This window comes from Staurois parvus, unplaced genomic scaffold (assembly GCF_062004578.1).
Source record: "Staurois parvus isolate SC_StPar_1 unplaced genomic scaffold, SC_StPar_1.0 ptg000249l, whole genome shotgun sequence".
In the NCBI taxonomy this organism is placed as follows: Eukaryota; Metazoa; Chordata; class Amphibia; order Anura; family Ranidae; genus Staurois; species Staurois parvus.
This window is the reverse complement of record NW_028318045.1, coordinates 8,128,051-8,146,717: the sequence shown is the minus strand read 5'-3', so window position 1 is coordinate 8,146,717 and position 18,667 is coordinate 8,128,051. Positions and strand designations below refer to the sequence as shown.

General features: G+C 43.6%; 1 protein-coding gene across 2 annotated transcripts in view; it reads left to right on the top strand.

The window, feature by feature from the left end:
- Positions 1–464: 464 nt before the first annotated feature.
- Positions 465–18,667, top strand: part of DENND5B (DENN domain containing 5B) — a 160,873-nt gene continuing 142,670 nt past the window's right edge. For both annotated transcript variants that reach the window (XM_089680730.1, XM_089680731.1), the window contains exon 1: positions 465–687. In XM_089680730.1, the coding sequence (XP_089536856.1) occupies positions 576–687 (112 nt within the window). In that variant the 5' untranslated portion in view covers positions 465–575. The remainder of the gene's footprint in view (positions 688–18,667) is intronic.

The following is an 18,667-nucleotide window of genomic DNA, read 5'->3' as shown; positions in this document are numbered from 1 at the left end:
CACTGTAATCAGATGATCCATGTTAGTCACTTCACCTGTCACTGGTCATAATGTTATGGCTGATCGGTGTATGTTCCCCCAGAATCAGCACTGATTCGTTTCCTGCACCCATACAACACAGCCAGCTGATACCAGTGCAGTATGTATACACATTCCGTACATAGATCCGTATATATATATATATAGAGAGAGAGAGAGAGCGGGTCTAGGTCGGTGTACTGTACACTGTAGAGCTCCATGTAGTAAATCACATTCTCCCACTACACCCAGCGACAAGGAAACCTCTGGCCACAAAGTGGGCGTGCTCATGGTTTTGGGGGGTGTGGTTTTGTGGCAGATATTTATATGGTGGGCGGGTCCCGGAATGGTTCTCCGCCTTCATAGGCGTGGTTTAGCCTGTAGTCAGGGCTCTCGCCAGTAGGCGGGCTTAGTGCTCAGCAGCTCCCCTTGGTGGACTGTGCTGGTGGTGCTGCGCATATTCAGGTGATAGCGGGGACTCGGATCGGTGGCCGGTGACATGGAGCGGGGAGGCGGCCGGTGCTGAGGACGGAGCGCGGATCGGACACTTCTGCACGATGAGCTCCTCTCCAGCCGCGGGATCGGCTGCTCCGCCCTGCCGACTGGCCCATTACTTCGTGATCTGCGGGACGGACGCGGATAGCGGGCTGGAGCCGGATGAGCTGGCCGGTGAGAGCGGGGGACGGGTGGGCACACTCCGGAGGGTGGACTGAGCTGTGCCGGGGGAGGACACATTGTATTCTGTGCCAGAATGGAGATCATGGGTCACTGGTCTGCCCGGGGGTGAGATCGTGCCAGGGGGTACTCATCTTGGGTACATAGGGGTTTGTGTGATGGGGTGCCAGGGGGTACTCATCTTGGGTACATAGGGGTTTGTGTGATGGGGTACCAGGGGGTACACATGTTTGGTACACATGGGTTTGTGTGATGGGGTGCGAGGAGGAAGTGCATGATGGTACTGGGGGGGAGTATGTGTGATGGGGTGCCAGAAGGGTACACATATTAGGTACATAGGAGTTGGTGTTATGGGGTGCGAGGGTGGGATGTGTGTTGATGTGCTAAGGGAGTATGTGTGACATGTTGGGTATATAGAGGTTTGTGTGATGAGGTGCCGGGGGATATGTGTGATGGGGTGGCAGAGGAATACACATGTTGGGTACATAGGGATTTTTGTGATGGATACCAGGAGGGAATGCATGATGGTGCCAGGGGGATACATATGTTGGGTACATAGGGATTTGTGTGATGGGTACCAGGAGGGAATGCATGATGGCGCCAGGGGATATGTGTGATGGGGTGGCAGAGGGATACACACATTGGGTACATAGGGATTTGTGTGATGGGTGCCAGGAGGGAATGCATGACGGTGCCATGGGGATATGTGTGATGGGGTGGCAGAGGGATACACACGTTGGGTACATAGGGATTTGTGTGATGGGTACCAGGAGGGAATGCATGATGGTACCAGGGGGTATGTGTGATGGAGTGCCAGGGGGATATGCGTGATGGGGTGGCAGAGGGATACATATGTTGGGCACATAGGGATTTATGTGATGGGAGAGAATGCATGATGGTGCCAGGGGGTATGTGTGATGAGATGCCAGAGGTGTGTGTGATGGGTGCCAGGGAGGTGTGTGTTATGGGTGCGGGGGGTTGGTTAAATGTGTTGATGTTGGCCAGTATTGGCATACTGTGATTGTCATTGTTTTTCCTCCAGCACCTTACTTTTGACATTGTATCTTACTGAAGAATGATTTTTTCCTCTGTGTACATTTCGATGAAGTAACATTGTATTACTTCCCCTGTGGAAGTGTTGGGTAGTGGAGTGCAGTCCTCTGTATTACAAGGCATCGGGTGATTCAGCAGTGAGACCCAGGACTGAATCCTCCCCAATGGGCTTCTCATGTCTGTCTAATGATATGACTGAATACAGGGAGGAGGGCATGGCAGGCTACATTGAAGAAGATGCCATGATAAGAGGGTATTGGGCACAGACAGGAAGGAGGATTTACTCCGGCACCTGGCTTCTGTCACCATCACTATGTTGTAGGAGGGTCGGGAAGCTGGGGTGACAATCTCTTGGCAGATACATATAAAGCAATGTGTGGGATCCCATAAAAAGCTGTGTTAATGACTTAAAGGGACATGTAAGAATGGTGTGGGAGCTTACCCGCATCCTTGCTGTTTTACTTGGGAGTTAGAGCAAGTATGCAGCCAGTAAAGTTTTACCAAGAAGTGAAGCAGGATGGGGATGGTGGCCCTGGAACCTGTCCATTTAAATACCCCATCCATATTTTTATTGTGACCGGTGCTATGTAAAGAAGTACCATCTGGCAAGTTTTTCTGATAGTGCTCCATGATATGGAAACAGATTCCAAGGCACGAAATGTTACAGGATAAATAAACCCAAAAGCTTAAATCTCGTTATTTTAATTCTTTAAATTCTGTATTTTTAATTCCATAGCTAGGATACATGGTAATCCTGCCAGGAACGTCCTCCTTCAGGCACTTCCTGTTATAGGGTGACAACACTCTGTCCCTATTTCCCTATTCTATTCCTGTGTTGCCTCCGTTACATTCTTTCAGTGGAGACTCCAAGTGATGATTTTGAGACATCTTGCACGTTGTCACCACAGAAAATACATTCTGTATTCTGAATGTAAACATGAAGTGACTTCAAAGATAATGTAGAAGATCAGCAGTACTCAAATGTAAGGAAAGGATGAAAAAATGCTAAAAGGAGGGTTTTATTAAAAATGAAAAATGGCATTTGTTTATTATTATTATTCAGGATTTATATAGCGCCAACAGTTTGCTCAGCGCTTTACAGTATCATGGGGGATAATACAGTTCAATACAAGAGGGATAGGAGGGCCTGATCCTCGGAGCTTACAATCTGTTTATGATACACATCACTTTAGCAGTCAAGGTTATTCAGTTACATCTACTTTAAAGAAGAACTCCATTACATATTTTTTTTCTCCCATGCAATGGGGCTATGCCAGCACTGCATGGGTTAACTGCTCGTTTTGTTTAGGGGCGCACCAAACCTATACTTACCTTATCCTTTGATCCTCCGGAAAAGGGTCCCCCCGTGGCCAAAATAGTAATGTGTTTGGTGCGCCCCTAAACAAAACGAGCAGTTGACCCTTGCAGTGGACTATTCCTGCCATCCTAATGTCCAGAGACAGTCTATGGGCGTGATGATGTCAGGAACAGTCCATTCACACCGCTAGCGTGCGGGGGGTGTAGAAGCAGCAGGGACCCATCTTGCGCTCGGAGGATCGGCTGATTAGGTGGGTATATTTCCGCTCTGCAATCCCCTATGCAAAAACGAGCAGTTAACCCATGCAGTGCAGGCACAGCCCCACCGCATGGGAAAATACACATTTTATCCAGAGTTCCGCTTTAAAGGGTTTATTTTTAAAGCAGTGGATTTGACATTCACTAAACACATTCTTGTGGAGATTCAGTCATTGCCATTTAAATCATATGGACCTGGAGGATTCTCCACCAGGGAATGTTCAGTGAAAGGCTCATTTACTGCTTTATAAACACCCTTAATTATAGCAGTTTCATGTTTTTGGATGATTATTCGATGATTCTACAATGATGTACTGCGATCCTTTGAATGTCAAAACTTTGAAATATTCTGGTATGTTGGTCTGTAGTGAGAAGATTACCAGTGTCTCAAGTATTTCTGAGATAAATGAGTGCCAGGCTCGAGATTTCATACTTCTTAAAGAGCCCCTTTAAGAGGCACAGACAAGTCTAGTATTTAAATGCTTGCTTGCAGCGTTTTTCCATTCTCCATACAATATTATATTCACTTGCAATCTGCCTTTCAACTTGTTAGAAAATTTGACTACTCCAGAAAGAGTCAATTCCACAGCACAGCACCCTCCCTCCATGCATGTCATAGCTTGTTCCTGTGTATAATAACTTTCTGTGCTGGCCCAGCTCCTCTGCCCCTCTCCTCACCTACCTACATAACTCATGTAGCTACTGAGGGAGGAGTGACAGAATACTGTAGGGCAGTGGCCGGATGTGTCCCTTTTTCTTTCTTTTATCGGCCCTTGGGACATTATTTCCCCCCCTCATTATGAATAGGCTGGCAATGCTCCGCAGTAGGAAAAAGAGCGCATTACTTTTTATTTCTTTTTTCTATAATGCATCATACCACAATGAATGACGTGATAGCTTCTACAGTATTGTTTTGGGCTGCCATGCACAATGAACGGTGAATTTTGGTGGCATTTATTTATTTTTGTTTCAGGTACTTATATAGTGCCATCAATTTACACAGCACTATATATATATATATATATATATATACATATTGGATTGTAAGCTCCAAGGGGCAGGGCCCTCCTAACCCTCTTGGATTGAACTGTATCTTTGCTGTATTGTCTCCCATTATATATTTTGTGTGTAGTATATATATGTGTGTGTGTGTGTGTATATATATATATATATATATATATATATTATACAGGATTTATATAGCGCCAACAGTTTGCTCAGCGTTTTACAATATAACGGGAGACAACACAGCAACAATACAGTTCGAGGGTCCCACTCCTTGGAGCTTACAATCCAATATATATATATATTCACATCAGTCCCTAACCCTCAAGGGGCGTACAATCTAAGGTCCCTAACTCACATTCATACATACACATACTAGGGCCAATTTAGACAGGATCCAGTTAACCTACCAGCATGTCTTTGGAGTATACTTGGAGGAAACTCACGCAGGCGCAGGGAGAACATGCAAACTCCAGGCAGGTGCTGCCATGGTTGGGATTTGAACCAACGGCCCTAGTACTTCCAAGCGGAAGTGCTAACCATTTAGCCACTGTGCTGCCCTGAGATATGTACACTTTAACAGGTCTCTGCAATGCTCATTTGTGAATGGGCCATGAAGTCCTCCTTGCTTGTTCCAGGTCTTTATGTCGAAGTAATAAAACAGTTAAGCCTAGGTTCTGGGCTCACACTGGTACGTTTTGTAATGTGATTTTACAGTGAGAATTCGCATGGCAAGTGAAATAGAATGTATTCCTATTGAGGACGTTCATATATATGCAGGTGATTCGCACTGCGATTTTTAGAAAAGGTTTCTGTGCAAGTCTGGCACAGCTCGATCTGATTTTCCACAGAGATAGAGAACTTTGATGATTTTCATGGAAACTGCATTGCTGAACCGCAGGTCTAATCGCACTTCTTTCATACCGCTGATGTGTGATCCGGGACTAAATCAGAATAACCAGGCAACTAGCATTTTCAGTAATAGAAATCTGCAATCTGGCTATTTCTGGTCTTCTAGGTTTGGATAATGAACACCTCCGGCAGTCATAGAGGTTATTATTACTGCACACGGATCACGGAATTAAAGTATCGCATACAGTACTCAATTATCGCACACATAATTATAGGTTGCTGGAAAATCTTGATGCAGGAAAGTACTGTACTTGTGCCGGTGTTGTCATTGTACTTGGATAGTTTGTTCAAGTACAGATGTCACCCCTCTGATTGTATGATCACAACTATGGCTCTTTTTTTTTTTTTTCTTTTAGTGGTCATGGGCCTTTAAAAAGACCCCCCCCATGACTTTGCCCATTTATACACAGATGTTATACAGATGAGGGCTCATTCACTTTGCCAGGGCACATCGATAGCTTGTTGCAGGCAAGATGTAATCACCTTCACAATGCAATTTGAATGGCACCATGAAGGACTGTAACAGTAGCGGAGGTTGCAGCCTTTCTGCAACACGCTATTACTGTACCTTGGCAGTCCATTCATAATGGATAGGTTGCCAGCTCACATTAATGCACTGCAGCAGCCCACAGAAACATGAATAGGCTCTCATTTGTATTTCATCTATGTATTTAGCTGTTTTTGTGAAGTTGAGTTTGAGACCCTGTTCACACTGATGCGTTTTTGCTGCGCTAAAATGCAGCTGTAAAGCACAAACAAAACAAAAACACAATAAAAATATTTCTCTTTAAATCCAATGGAACTTTTCATATTTGTGTGCTGCAGGTGCAGTGCATTTTAAAAGTCCTGCATACTTCATCTTTGCTGTTCTGTTTAAAAAAACACACATCCAATTGTTCTCTGTAGGAAACGCTTCAAAAATGTACCCATGCTGTGTTTTTTTCTGAGTCGCATGTCCCAGTTTCACAGGTGCATGCTGGGAGTCAGAATCCAGAAACAAACCAAAACCGCTTTGAAAAGGCATTAAGGGTAGATTCACACCTATGCAAGCTGCGTTTTGCATTTTTTCACCTGTGTTTTTGCCTTGTTTTTGATGTGTTTTGTGTTTGTTTTTGTTTTTTTTTCTTGTTACTAGGCAGATTTAAAACACCAAACACATAGAAAACACAGAAGAAACGTACTACATGCTTTTCTGCAGAGTTTTTATTGAGGTCTATAGAACCAAAAATACAACTTTCTGCGTTCTAAAAAGTCCCTGACCCTTTCCAAAAAATGCATTGAGTGAAAACACGGAGATGTGAACGTGTCCCATAGGAAATAATGTTAAATGGACTGTACTGCGTTTCTGCAAAACGCTACGGAAAACGCTTAGATGTGAACCTAGGGTAAGGTCTTATGCACACAGGATGTTTGCCCATCTCTTCTAGATGCCTTTCCTCCTGGCAGCTGAATTTTGGGGAAAAAAAACGCTTGATGTTTGTAAACATGTAACACATTTAGGTGCTTGTGCATTAATTTTATTGGCGAGAAGAATTTATTCTGGCCCCGGAACTGAATTATTGCTGAAACACTAAACACGCTTAGTGTTAACATTTATTTGCACACATCAAGCATTTTTTTTTTTCTGCAAAATGCTGCTACTCCTGGAAGTACAGGCAGTTTTTTTTTTGTTGCCTCTAAGCACCTATGTGTGCCAACATGGAGGGGCGGTTAGAGGCAGAAAAAAATTGTGTGTGTGTGTGTGTTGTGCGCGAGCCCTACACACGCCACCATTGTCGGCCTCACCTGTCGATCGCCGGATCTCAGCCGGTGATTCCACAGTGGCACTTCGCAATCAACGAGTATCACTGACGGGGGAGAGAGACCTGTATGTAATGTAGATCTCTCCCCTGTCAGCTTCTGCACACTGCTTTGTATGGCTCTGCATAGCAGTGTGCTTACAGTGTAAAGCACAGAGTGAAACAGCACACAGTTAACCCTTTGACTGTCCCACATGTTAACCCCTTTCCTGCTCAGTGCCATTAGTGCTTTTTATTAGCACTGATCACTGTATTGATGTCACTGGAGATGTCAGTGACAGTCCTTCCCCTAGTATCAGAATGCCTGCCGCAGTACCGCTATAAGTCGCTGATTGCCGCCATTACTAGTATAAAAAAAATCCCATTATACCGCCAATTGTAGATGCTATAACTTTCTTGTAAACCAATTAATTTACACGTATTAGGATTTAATTTTTTTAGCAGACATGTAGCAGAATACATTTTGGCCTAAATTTAAGACAAATTTAGATTTTTTTTTTTTTTTTTTTTTTTTTTTTTTTTTACTGGACCTGTTTAATAACAAAAAGTCAAAAATACTGGGGTTTTTTCCTCAAATATGTGTTGTTTTTTTTGTTTTGTTTTTTTTAATATAGCTAAAAAAAACCAAAACGGACAGGTGATCAAATACCACCGAGAGAAATCTCTATTTGTGGGGAAAAAAAGGACATAAATTTCATTTGGGTGCAGCATTGCACGACCACGCAATTGTCAGTTAAAATAACGCTGCACCGTATCGCAAAACATGGCCTGGTCAGGAAGGGGGGTAAATCCTCTGGAGGGCAAGTGGTTAAATAATCTAGATTTGTTATGATTCTGTTTATTTTGAAGCTGGAAGTTTTGCTCTGTATTTTGCCATTAGGACTTCTCTGCTGTTCCTGCCATCTCCTTCAGCCACCACAAGATATTTGCATTGTAGATTCATGACACACATAGACAATCATTGTAACGGATGTCATCTGGGGATGTTGTGATTCCCATATCCCAACCCCCCACGTCCTGCTTCTGCTGAGCCTTCGTGGCAGAGCTGTGGATGAAGCTTCTTCTGCCGGGGATGATTAGGCTTAGCCTGGAGGATTGCATTGCTATCTGTCTGTAGCAGAATTGCCCTCGTACGATGGTTTTCATACGGCAATAAAGGTGATCTCTGCATCGCCAAAAGAAATTGAACAGTATCAGTTTTACCTTGAGAGTGATAATAGACGCTGATGTATTACAAATCTGGTCGCCATCTGTTTGAAAACATATAAGGCATGTTAAATAACAATAGGGTATGAGAATCACCAGAGATCAGAACTGAACTTGTGGCAATGCTGGTTTTAGCGGTGGGGGGATTTGATATATATTGCATTGCACCTTATAAAAGATCATTTCTTGCAGTGCGATATTACATTCTCAGCTGGGCCAGTGATGGGATTACCCTCCTTTCAAGCTGTAGAATAAGTATAGGTTGGCGGATTACTTATTTTTTACCATGGCTTATGCCCTTTATGTGTAAATTGGCTTTACAGCTGTTTGCACCAGCCCTGACACAACAGGGAAAGGGGCTTCCAGGGGTAGTCATGGTTTAACGCTGAAAGTGCAAGGCTTCACTGCAATGGAACCTGTATTCTATTATTGTGGGGGAGTCTTGCCGCTAGAGCTGCTGACCGCACTTTATTCATGTGTCTAAAGCTATCCATACATGGATTAAAATGTAACCAGTTCAGCAGGTACCGGCGATATTTTGATCCATGTATGGGCACCCTGGTTGTATTGATCAACTTGTGTATAACCAGCCTCTTGGGTTTTTCCTGAATGATTAGTGCTGCTGGCTATAGCTGGCAACACTAATCATTATGTTCTGCCGGCAGAGAAGGCTCCCCGCAATAGCGGTGTGGGAGGGAATCAAGCAATTTACGTTCCTTTCACCTGTGGGGGAAGGAAAGAAAATTGTGTAATCTATGTTCTGCTTATAGCTGCCTATACACTAGTAGATTTTCATATGAATATTTGTACAAAATTTCTCGGCACATTCAATGACTCGACAAATGTCTTTTGCAAGTACTTAAAAATTAATTTAGGTTTTAACTTTTGATTTTGGAATAAATGTGATTTACTGAATAAAATCCACATACACTGTTAGAAATTTTCCATCCTTCGAATTTTCTTATCACTGGGTTCAAAAACAAATGTTGATTTGAGCACACAGCTCCTTGCCCCACCTTCCTGGCAAGCAGCTTGCTATGAGAGCACCCAAGCAGGCTCATTCCCTAGCTGTGGCTCCCCTCCCCCTCATTGGCTCACTGGTTGTGATTTACAACAATGGCTCCCACTGCTGTCTCAGCCAATAAGGAGTTAGAGACCCTGGAGAGCCGCTGCTCTTGTGAACAGTGAACATTGCTGGATTGAGATGGGGCTCAGGTAAGTATTGGGAGGGTCTTCTGCACACATCAGGTGTTTACTTAATGTGTGCAGCAGCCCCCCTCCCCCAATACTTGCCTGAACCCCATCTTAATCCAGCAATGTTCACTATTCATGAGAGCATCGGCTCTCCGTGGTCTCTGCCTCCTCATTGGCTGAGACAGCAGCAGTAAAATAACATTGAGCATTTATAATCACTTTTAAAGAGGAACTTCAGTCCTGTTTAAAACATAAATAAAATTACAGTATTTGTAGCTGCTGAGTTTTAACAATCAAGTAGTTACCAGCCCAGGAGTCCAGTGCTGTCTTCACTGGACCCAGTTCTTCACTAGGCTTAGGATCCCCGGTACCACCATCTTAGATATGGGAGCTGGCTGTAACTTCCTGATATTTCACAGCCAGTTCCCAACTATGCATGTGTGAAATCACACAGCACTGTCAATGGGTGACTATATTTCTACATACAGTGGTACCATAGAGAATGAATGTAGCCATCATCTAACCGGAAGTCTGATTACAGCAGCAAAAAATAAAAGGAATTTTGAGACTTTGAGCAGGCTGAGAACATACAACAAACACATTACCAGGAGACTGAGTGCAGGGTGTCATGGCTCCACTCCCTGAGCACAGCATCTGGCACCCAGTGTATTGATGCAGAACGTGGCTGAACCAGGACTGACCATCGCTGCGGGAAGACCAAAGAGGAAAAGGGCCCAGCATAGAAGAATAGGTGGACATGGAGTCTAAAGATGGACTTAAAGTGGAACTGAACCGCTCCATCCTTTACAGCCAAGGTGGCAGCCATCTTAGCTTCTGTTTGTTGATCAGTTAGGACACCAAGCATTTGATGGCTTAATAAAAGTTGGAAACGCATGAAGCTCTGACACTTCTCATTCGCAGCTTGCCTTGAATGTAACAGTTTTGAGTTAAATCTTTCGGTCTAGTTCCACATTAAGATTCCAATTTCCCATACTAAGGTAAAAACCGATGGCAGTTGTCATTATTTGTGACCATTATTTTTGGCTCCTATTCACACCAATGCAATATGTTTCTGCTTTTCAAAGGATGTAAATAAGTGGTCTCCAAACTGCGGCCGAGGGTCCAGATCCGACCCTTTTCTTGCCTCAGCCCTTGGTACTCTATTGTTTTAGCTGACACCAATGATGAGACACCATTCCTCCCACTTTCACCCTTAGTGGGACATTCTTCTTCCCACTGATACCATCGATGGGGCACTATTCTTCCTGCTAAGACCAATGATGAGGCACTATTTCTCCCACTTTCATTATTAATGGGGCACTCTTCTTCCCACTGATACCATCGATGGGGCACTATTCTTCCTGCTAAGACCAATGATGAGGCACCATTCCTCCCACTTTCATTATCAATGGGGCACTCTTCTTCCCACTGATACCATCAGTGGGGCACTATCCTTCCTGCTAAGACCAATGCTGAGGCACTATTTCTTCCACTTTCACCATTAATGGGACACTCTTCTTCCCACTGATACCATCGATGGGGCACTATTCTTCCTGCTAAGACCAATGCTGAGGCACTATTTCTTCCACTTTCACCATTAATGGGACATTCTTCTTCCCACTGATACCATCGATGGGGCACTATTCTTCCTGCTAAGATCAATGATGAGGCACCATTCCTCCCACTTTCACCATTAATGGGACACTCTTCTTCCCACTGATCATCGATTGGGCACTATTCGTCCTGCTAAGACCAATGCTGAGGCACTATTTCTTCCACTTTCACCATTAATGGGACATTCTTCTTCCCACTGATACCATCGATGGGGCACTATTCTTCCTGCTAAGACCAATGATGGGGCACTATTTCTCCCACTGACACCATTGATGGGGCACTATGCCTCCACTTGATACCAACCATGGTTCACTATTCCTCCTGCTAAAGCCAAGCACAGGGAACTATTCCTCCTATTAAAACCAATAGTGGAGCAGTGTTTACTCCCACTGATGCCGGGACATTTTCTACTCACACTGGCCACAGTTCCGCCCCCCTAAAGCCTTGAAGTGGTTGTAAAGGCTGAAGGTTTTTACCTTCATGCATTTTATGTATGAAGTTAAAAAACCTTCTGTGTGCAGCAGTGCCCCAAGCCCCCCCCTCAATACTTACCTGAGCCGCATGGTAATCCAGCGATGTGAATGCAGCATTGGCTGTCCTGGGTCTCTGCCTCCTCTGTGGCTGAAACGGCAATTGACTCCCACTGCTGTCAATCACAGTCAGTCAGCCAATGAGGAGTGAGAGGGTGCGGGGCCAAGCTGTGGCTCTGTGTTTGAATGGACACACAGAGCAGCGGGTGCCCCATAGCAAGCTGCTTGCTGTGGGGGCACCCAACAGTAGGGAGGGGCCAGGAGAGCCTGCAGGGGACCTGAGAAGAGGAGGATCCAGGCTGCTCTGTGCAAAACCACTACACACACTAGGTAAGTATAGACATGTTTGCTATAAAAAAATTATCCTTTAGAATCGCTTTAAGGACAGTCAACTGCCCTTTTTTAAAAAAACTTTGGAGATGCCAGATGTATGTGATTTGAAAGTTGGAACCAGTGCAAGTCTGTGACTGACTGTTGGATGAGCTGGGGCTTTGTCTCCAAAGATGCTAGGGCAATAAGTTGCCTGTTGCTGTATTTACTATATGGAATCTATTGTGATAAATCTATTAAAGGGAATGTACAGCATTTTCAATGTCTTCTACATGAACCTTTTATGCCGGACATGCATGTTACAATATGATTGTACAATCTCTGCACAATGTCCTTAATGCCTAGTACACGCAATGTGTAAATCGGTTTAAAAAAAAAAAAAAATGCTTTTGGAGCGAACATCCGATAATCTGATCGTTCGTACAAAGCTTTTGTGAGCCAATCATACCAGTCCATACGAAAATGTCCAAAGGGGCAAGCATGAAAAGTCTTCTCGTAAGATAACAGAACAAACAACTTTCATGTAATTGATATAGTATTTGTACGAATCGAGTAACCAAGACCGCGCATGCTCAAAAATGAAAAAGCTCATTACAATACAATATATTACATCACTTACGAAGTTGTATCCTGTCTAAAGAGAATTTTTTTAACTTTTTAGTAACCTATATGTTTTTGATATAACACTAGCATTGAAAAAAAGGTTGATCATTCGTTCCAATATTCTGTGTGCAATGCTTACGATTTACCATTTAATATATACAAAAGAGGGCTTTCCTAAACCATGCAATCGGTATCCAATCGGGTAAGCCTGTGAACTATGTAGTTTTGCAGCTTCCATCAAAGGCTTCTTGATTTAGCTTCTCTGTATTAAGTCAGTATAAAAGACAGTTATGTGCAATAGCAGAGAGCAACCAATCAGAATTTAGCGGTCACTTGGGAGTAGTCACAGAATGAAAGATGATTGTCTTCAGTCGACTCCTACACTCTACGTAGTGCCCTTTGCGTTGCTAAATAAAGAGCATTCTGTGTGTTTTAAGTATGACTTTTTTTTTCTGTTTTCCCCAAATCCTACCCTCTGTTTTCTTCCCGTATAATTATCTGTTTCTATTAAAAGCAGCGGATGAGAGGGTGTGTTAATGGTAGCTGTTTCCTTTCATTTACGGCATATTTTGCTTGTCTATGTATTACATTGTCCTGGCTGTGTTAGCAGCCCTGTGAGAATTCACCATTACAAGCATACTAATTATTCCACACGCAGTGTTTAATTGCTTGCTATACATTCAGGGGGTGGGCGAGTGAAACAGCTACTTAAAGTGGACCTGCAGTGTAAAATTAACATTTATGACATGTTAAACTCTGACCTCAGAGAGCTGGAAAACTGTTGTTACAGCATAGTCTGAGATACTATTAACACCTGGTCACATGACCAAACGCCAGGGCACTGGACACAAGCTCTCTGCCAAAACGTCCAATAACTTTTCAGGCTTGTGCTTGGATCCCCCAAAAGATGCCAATAGAGACCAAATGAACTGGAGCTAACAAAACGTGTGTGTGTGTTTGTTACATAGTTAGTCTGGCTGAAAAAAGACAAAAGTCCATCCTGGTCAACCATTAAAAAAAAAAAAAAAAAGAATCCTATACCCACAGTTGATCCAGAGGAAGGCAAAAAACCAGCAAAGCATGATCCAATTTGCTCCTGCTAGGAAAAAAATTCCTTCCTGATCTCCGGAGAGGCAATCGGATATTCCCTGGATCAACTTTACCTATAAATGTTAGTATCCAGTTATATTCTGTGTATCTAAAAAATAATCCAGGCCTTTTTTGAAGCAATCCACTGAGCTAGCCAGAACCAACTCTTGAGGGAGTCTATTCCACATTTTCACAGCTCTTACTGTGAAGAAACCTTTCCGTGTTTGGAGATTAAATCTCTTTTCCTCCGTATGTAAAGAGTGCCCCCTTGTCCTCTGTGATGACCTCAGGGTGAATAACTCTACACCAAGTTCACTACATGAACCACTGATGTATTTATACATGTTGATCATATCCCCCCTTAATCTCCTCTGCTCAAGAGAGAATAAATTCAGTTCCTCTAATTTTTCCTCATAGCTGAGCTCCTCCATGCCTCTTTAGTTTAGTTGCCCTTCTCTGCACTCTCTCCAGTTCCCCAATGTTCATTTTGTGAATTGGTGCCCGAAACTGAACTGCATATTCCAGATGAGGAATTACTAATGATTTGTACCGGGGTAAGATGATATCTCTCTCCCTGGAGTCTATACCTCTTTTAAAATTCATTTATTTCAGTAATGTAACTTGAAAGGTGAAACTAATATATGAGATAGACTCATTACATGCAAAGCAAGATAGTTCAAGCCGTGATTTGTCATAATTGTGATGATTATGGCTTACAGCTCATGAAAACCCCAAATCCACAATCTCAGAAAATTAGAATATTGTGAAAAGGTGCAATATTCTAGGCTCAAAGTGTCCCACTCTAATCAGCTATTTAAGCCATAACCTGCAAAGGGTTCCTGAGCCTTTAAATGGTCTCTCAGTCTGGTTCAGTAGGAATCGCAATCATGCTGACCTGACAGTTCTGCAGAAAACCATCATTGACACCCTCCATAAGGAGGGGAAGCCTCAAAAGTTAATTGCAAAAGAAGTTGGATGTTCCCAAAGTGCTGTATCAAAGCACATTAATAGAAAGTTATGTGGAAGGGAAAGGTGTGGAAGAAAAAGGTGCACAAGCAGCAGGGATGACCGCAGCCTGGAGAGGATTGTCAGGAAAAGGCCATTCAAAAGTGTTGGGGATTTTCACAAGGAGTGGACTGAGGCTGGAGTCAGTGCATCAAGAGCCACCACACACAGACGGATCCTGGACATGGGCTTCAAATGTCGTATTCCTCTTGTCAAGCCACTCCTGAACAACAAACAACGTCAGAAGCGTCTTACCTGGGCTAAAGAAAAACAGACCTGGTCTGTTGGTTTTGTGGTCCAAAGTCCTCTTTTCTGATGAGAGCAACTTTTGCATCTCATTTGGAAACCAAGGACCCAGAGTATGGAGGAAGAATGGAGAGGCACACACTGCAAGATGCTTGAAGTCCAGTGTGAAGTTTCCACAGTCTGTGTTGATTTGGGGAGCCATGTCATCTGCTGGTATTGGTCCACTGTGCTCCATTAAGTCCAGGGTCAACGCAGCCGTCTACCAGGAGATTTTGGAGCAGTTCATGCTTTCTTGTGCAGACGAGCTTTATGGGGATGCTCACTTTATTTTCCAGCAGGACTTGGCACCTGCCCACACTGCCAAAAGCACCAAAACCTGGTTCATTGACCGTGGGATTACTGTGCTTGATTGGCCAGCAAACTCGCCTGACCATAACCCCATAGAGAATTTATGGGGCATTGCCAAGAGAAAGATGAGAGACATGAGACCGAACAATGCAGAAGAGCTGAAGGCCGCTATTGAAGCATCCTGGTCTTCCATAACACCTCAGCAGTGCCACAGGCTGATAGCTTCCATGCCATGCAGCATTGAGGCAGTAATTGCTGCAAAAGGGGCCCAAACCTAGTACTGAGTACATATGCATGCTTATACTTTTCAGAGGTCTGATATTGTTATATGTACAATCCTTGTAACGCTCGGCAAACACCTAGCAACCGCCGCTAAACCGCGCATGCAGCGTTTGTGGAGTGTTTGTCGAGCATGAAAAAACGCTCCGCAAATGCCGGACCAATGCTTGCCAAACACTATAGGGGCGTTTGGCAAGCGTTGGTAAAACAGTCAAGTGTGAACGAGCCCTAAGTCTTCACAAGGTTGGCACACACTGTTGCTGGTATGTTGGCCCATGCAGATCTCCTCTAGAGCAGTGATGTTTTGGGGCTGTCGCTGGGCAACACGGACTTTCAACTCCCTCCAAAGGTTTTCTATGGGGTTGAGATCTGGAGACTGGCTAGGCCACTCCAGGACCTTGAAATGCTTCTTACGAAGCCACTCCTTCATTGCCCGGGCGGTATGTTTGGGATCATTGTCATGTTGGAAGACCCAGCCACGTTTCATCTTCAATGCCCTTGCTGATGGAAGGAGGTTTGCAATCCAAATATCACGATACATGGCCCCATTCATTCTGTCCTGTACATGGATCAGTCGTCCTGGTCCCTTTGTGGAGAAACAGCCCCAAAGCATGATGTTGCCACCCCCATGCTTCACAGTAGGTATGGTGTTCTTTGGATGCAACTCAGCATTCTCTCTCCTCCAAACACGACGAGTTGTGTTTCTACCAAGCAGTTCTATTTTGGCATCATCTGACCATATGACATTCTCCCAATCCTCTTCTGGATCATCCAAATGCTCTCTAGCAAACTTCAGACGGGCCCGGACATGTACTGGCTTAAGCAGGGGGACACGTCTGGCACTGCAGGATCTGAGTCCCTGGCGGCGTAGTGTGTTACTGATGGTAGCCTTTGTTACGTTGGTCCCAGCTCTCTGCAGGTCATTCACTAGGTCCCCCTGTGTGGTCCTGGGATTTTTGCTCACCGTTCTTGTGATCATTTTGACCCCACGGGCTGAGATCTTGCGTGGAGCCCCAGATCGAGGGAGATTATCAGTGGTCTTGTATGTCTTCCATTTTCTAATTCTTGCTCCCACAGTTGATTTGTTCACACCAAGCTGCTTGCCTATTGCAGATTCAGTCTTCCCAGCCAGGTGCAGGTCTACAATTTTGTTTCTGGTGTCCTTCGACAGCCCTTTGGTCTTCACCATAGTGGAGTTTGGAGTGTGACTGTTTTGAGGTTGTGGACAGGTGTCTTTTATACTGATAACATGTTCAAACAGGTGCCATTGATACAGGTAATGAGTGCAGGACAGAGGAGCCTCTTAAAGAAGAAGGTACAGGTCTGTGAGAGCCAGAAATCTTGCTTGTTTGTAGGTGACCAAATACTTATTTTCCACCATAATTTGCAAATAAATTCTTTCCAAATCAGCCAATGTGATTGTCTGGATTTTTTTTTCTCATTTTTGTCTCTCATAGTTGAGGTCTACCTATGATGCCAATTACAGGCCTCTCATTTTTTTAAGTGGGAGAATTTGCACAATTGGTGGCTGACTAAATACTTTTTTGCCCCACTGTACATGCTGGTTACAGTGTATTTCTCTCTGAAATTCTGAGGAAAATTGGGTTGTTCCAGACATTGTTCAGAAGAACAGCGTACCTTGATTAAAAAGTTGATTGGAAAGGGGAAAACAAAGAAGTGCAGAAAATGATAGGCTGCTCAGCTAAAATGATTGCAAATACTTTAAAATGGCAACCAAAACCTGAAAAACGTGGAAGAAAGCCAAAAACTACCATTCGAATGGATAGAATAATAGCCAACATGGCAAGGACTCAGTCAAAAATCTGCTCCAGGAAGATCAAAGAAGGTCTAAAGTTACCTGTGAGTTCTGTTACAATTAGAAGACGCCATTGTGAAGCCAAGCTATCTGCAAGAAGCCCCCGCAAATTCCCACTGTTGAAAAAAAGACGTGCTGAAGAGGTTACAATTTGCCAAAAAGCACATTGACTGGCCTAAAGAGAAATGGCTCAACATTTTGTGGACTGATGAAAGTAAGATTGTTCTTTTTGGGTCTAGTGGCCAGAGACAGTTTGTCAGACGACCCCCAAACACTGAATTCAAGCCACAGTACACTGTGAAGACAGTGAAGCATGGTTGTGCAAGCATCATGATATGGGGATGTTTCTCATACTACGGTGTTGGGCCTATTTATCGCATACCAGGGATCATGGATCAGTTTGAATACATCAGAATACTTGAAGAGGTCATGCTGCCTTATGCTGAAGAGGAAATGCCCTTGAAATGGGTGTTCCAACAAGACAACGACCCCAAACACACCAGTAAACATGCAACATCTTGGTTCCAGACCAACAAGATTGATGTTATGGAGTGGCCAGCCCAATCCCCGGATCTTAATCCAATAGAAAACTTGTGGGATGACATCAAAAATGCAGTTTCTGAGAAAAAAACCAAGAAATAGAGAAGAACTGTGGAATGTAGTCCAATCATCCTGGGCTGGAATACCTGTTCACAGGTGCCAGAAGTTGGTTGACTCCATGCAACACAGATGTACAGCAGTTCTCAGAAACAGTGCTTATACAACTGTCCAATCACAGATGGAGGGCAGGAGGTGACCAAGCTGCATTTTTTTTTCTGCTATAGACAAAAGTCAGGTCACCAATTTGGCTCTTCTGCGTGGTAGAACTGTGTATGTCTCTGGAATGGCTGCACAAAATTTTAAATCTTCCCGCAGGTAAAACCACTAATATATACTGTAAGTATTCAACTACAAAGCTGTTTTCCTGGAGTTTGGCTTTTTTTCCATTTTCACATTTTCAGCACCTAAAACTCACTGTGAGAGATACATCGAAGGGAAGAGCATCCTAAGACAGGAATTTTTTATTTTTTTCTTGATAATTTTTTAGAAAGCAGAAAAATTTGAATTTCGCCAAGCATTAATCAATCAGTGTCATTAAACACCCATGCACCAGGAAGATTCACGTGCGAAGAATATGTGTTGAATGTCAGATGCACTGCTTTAAAAATATGCCTGTAGTATTTAAATGTTAATAGTCCAGTGCTTCATCAAATTGGTTATCTGTAGTGTAACATTTTTATCTGCCACGGCTTCCAGGCAGTTTTTCTGAAGCCACTTAATATGTTCAGAAGCCTGGTTGGAGGAGAGAGGGAGATTAATTAAGCAATAAA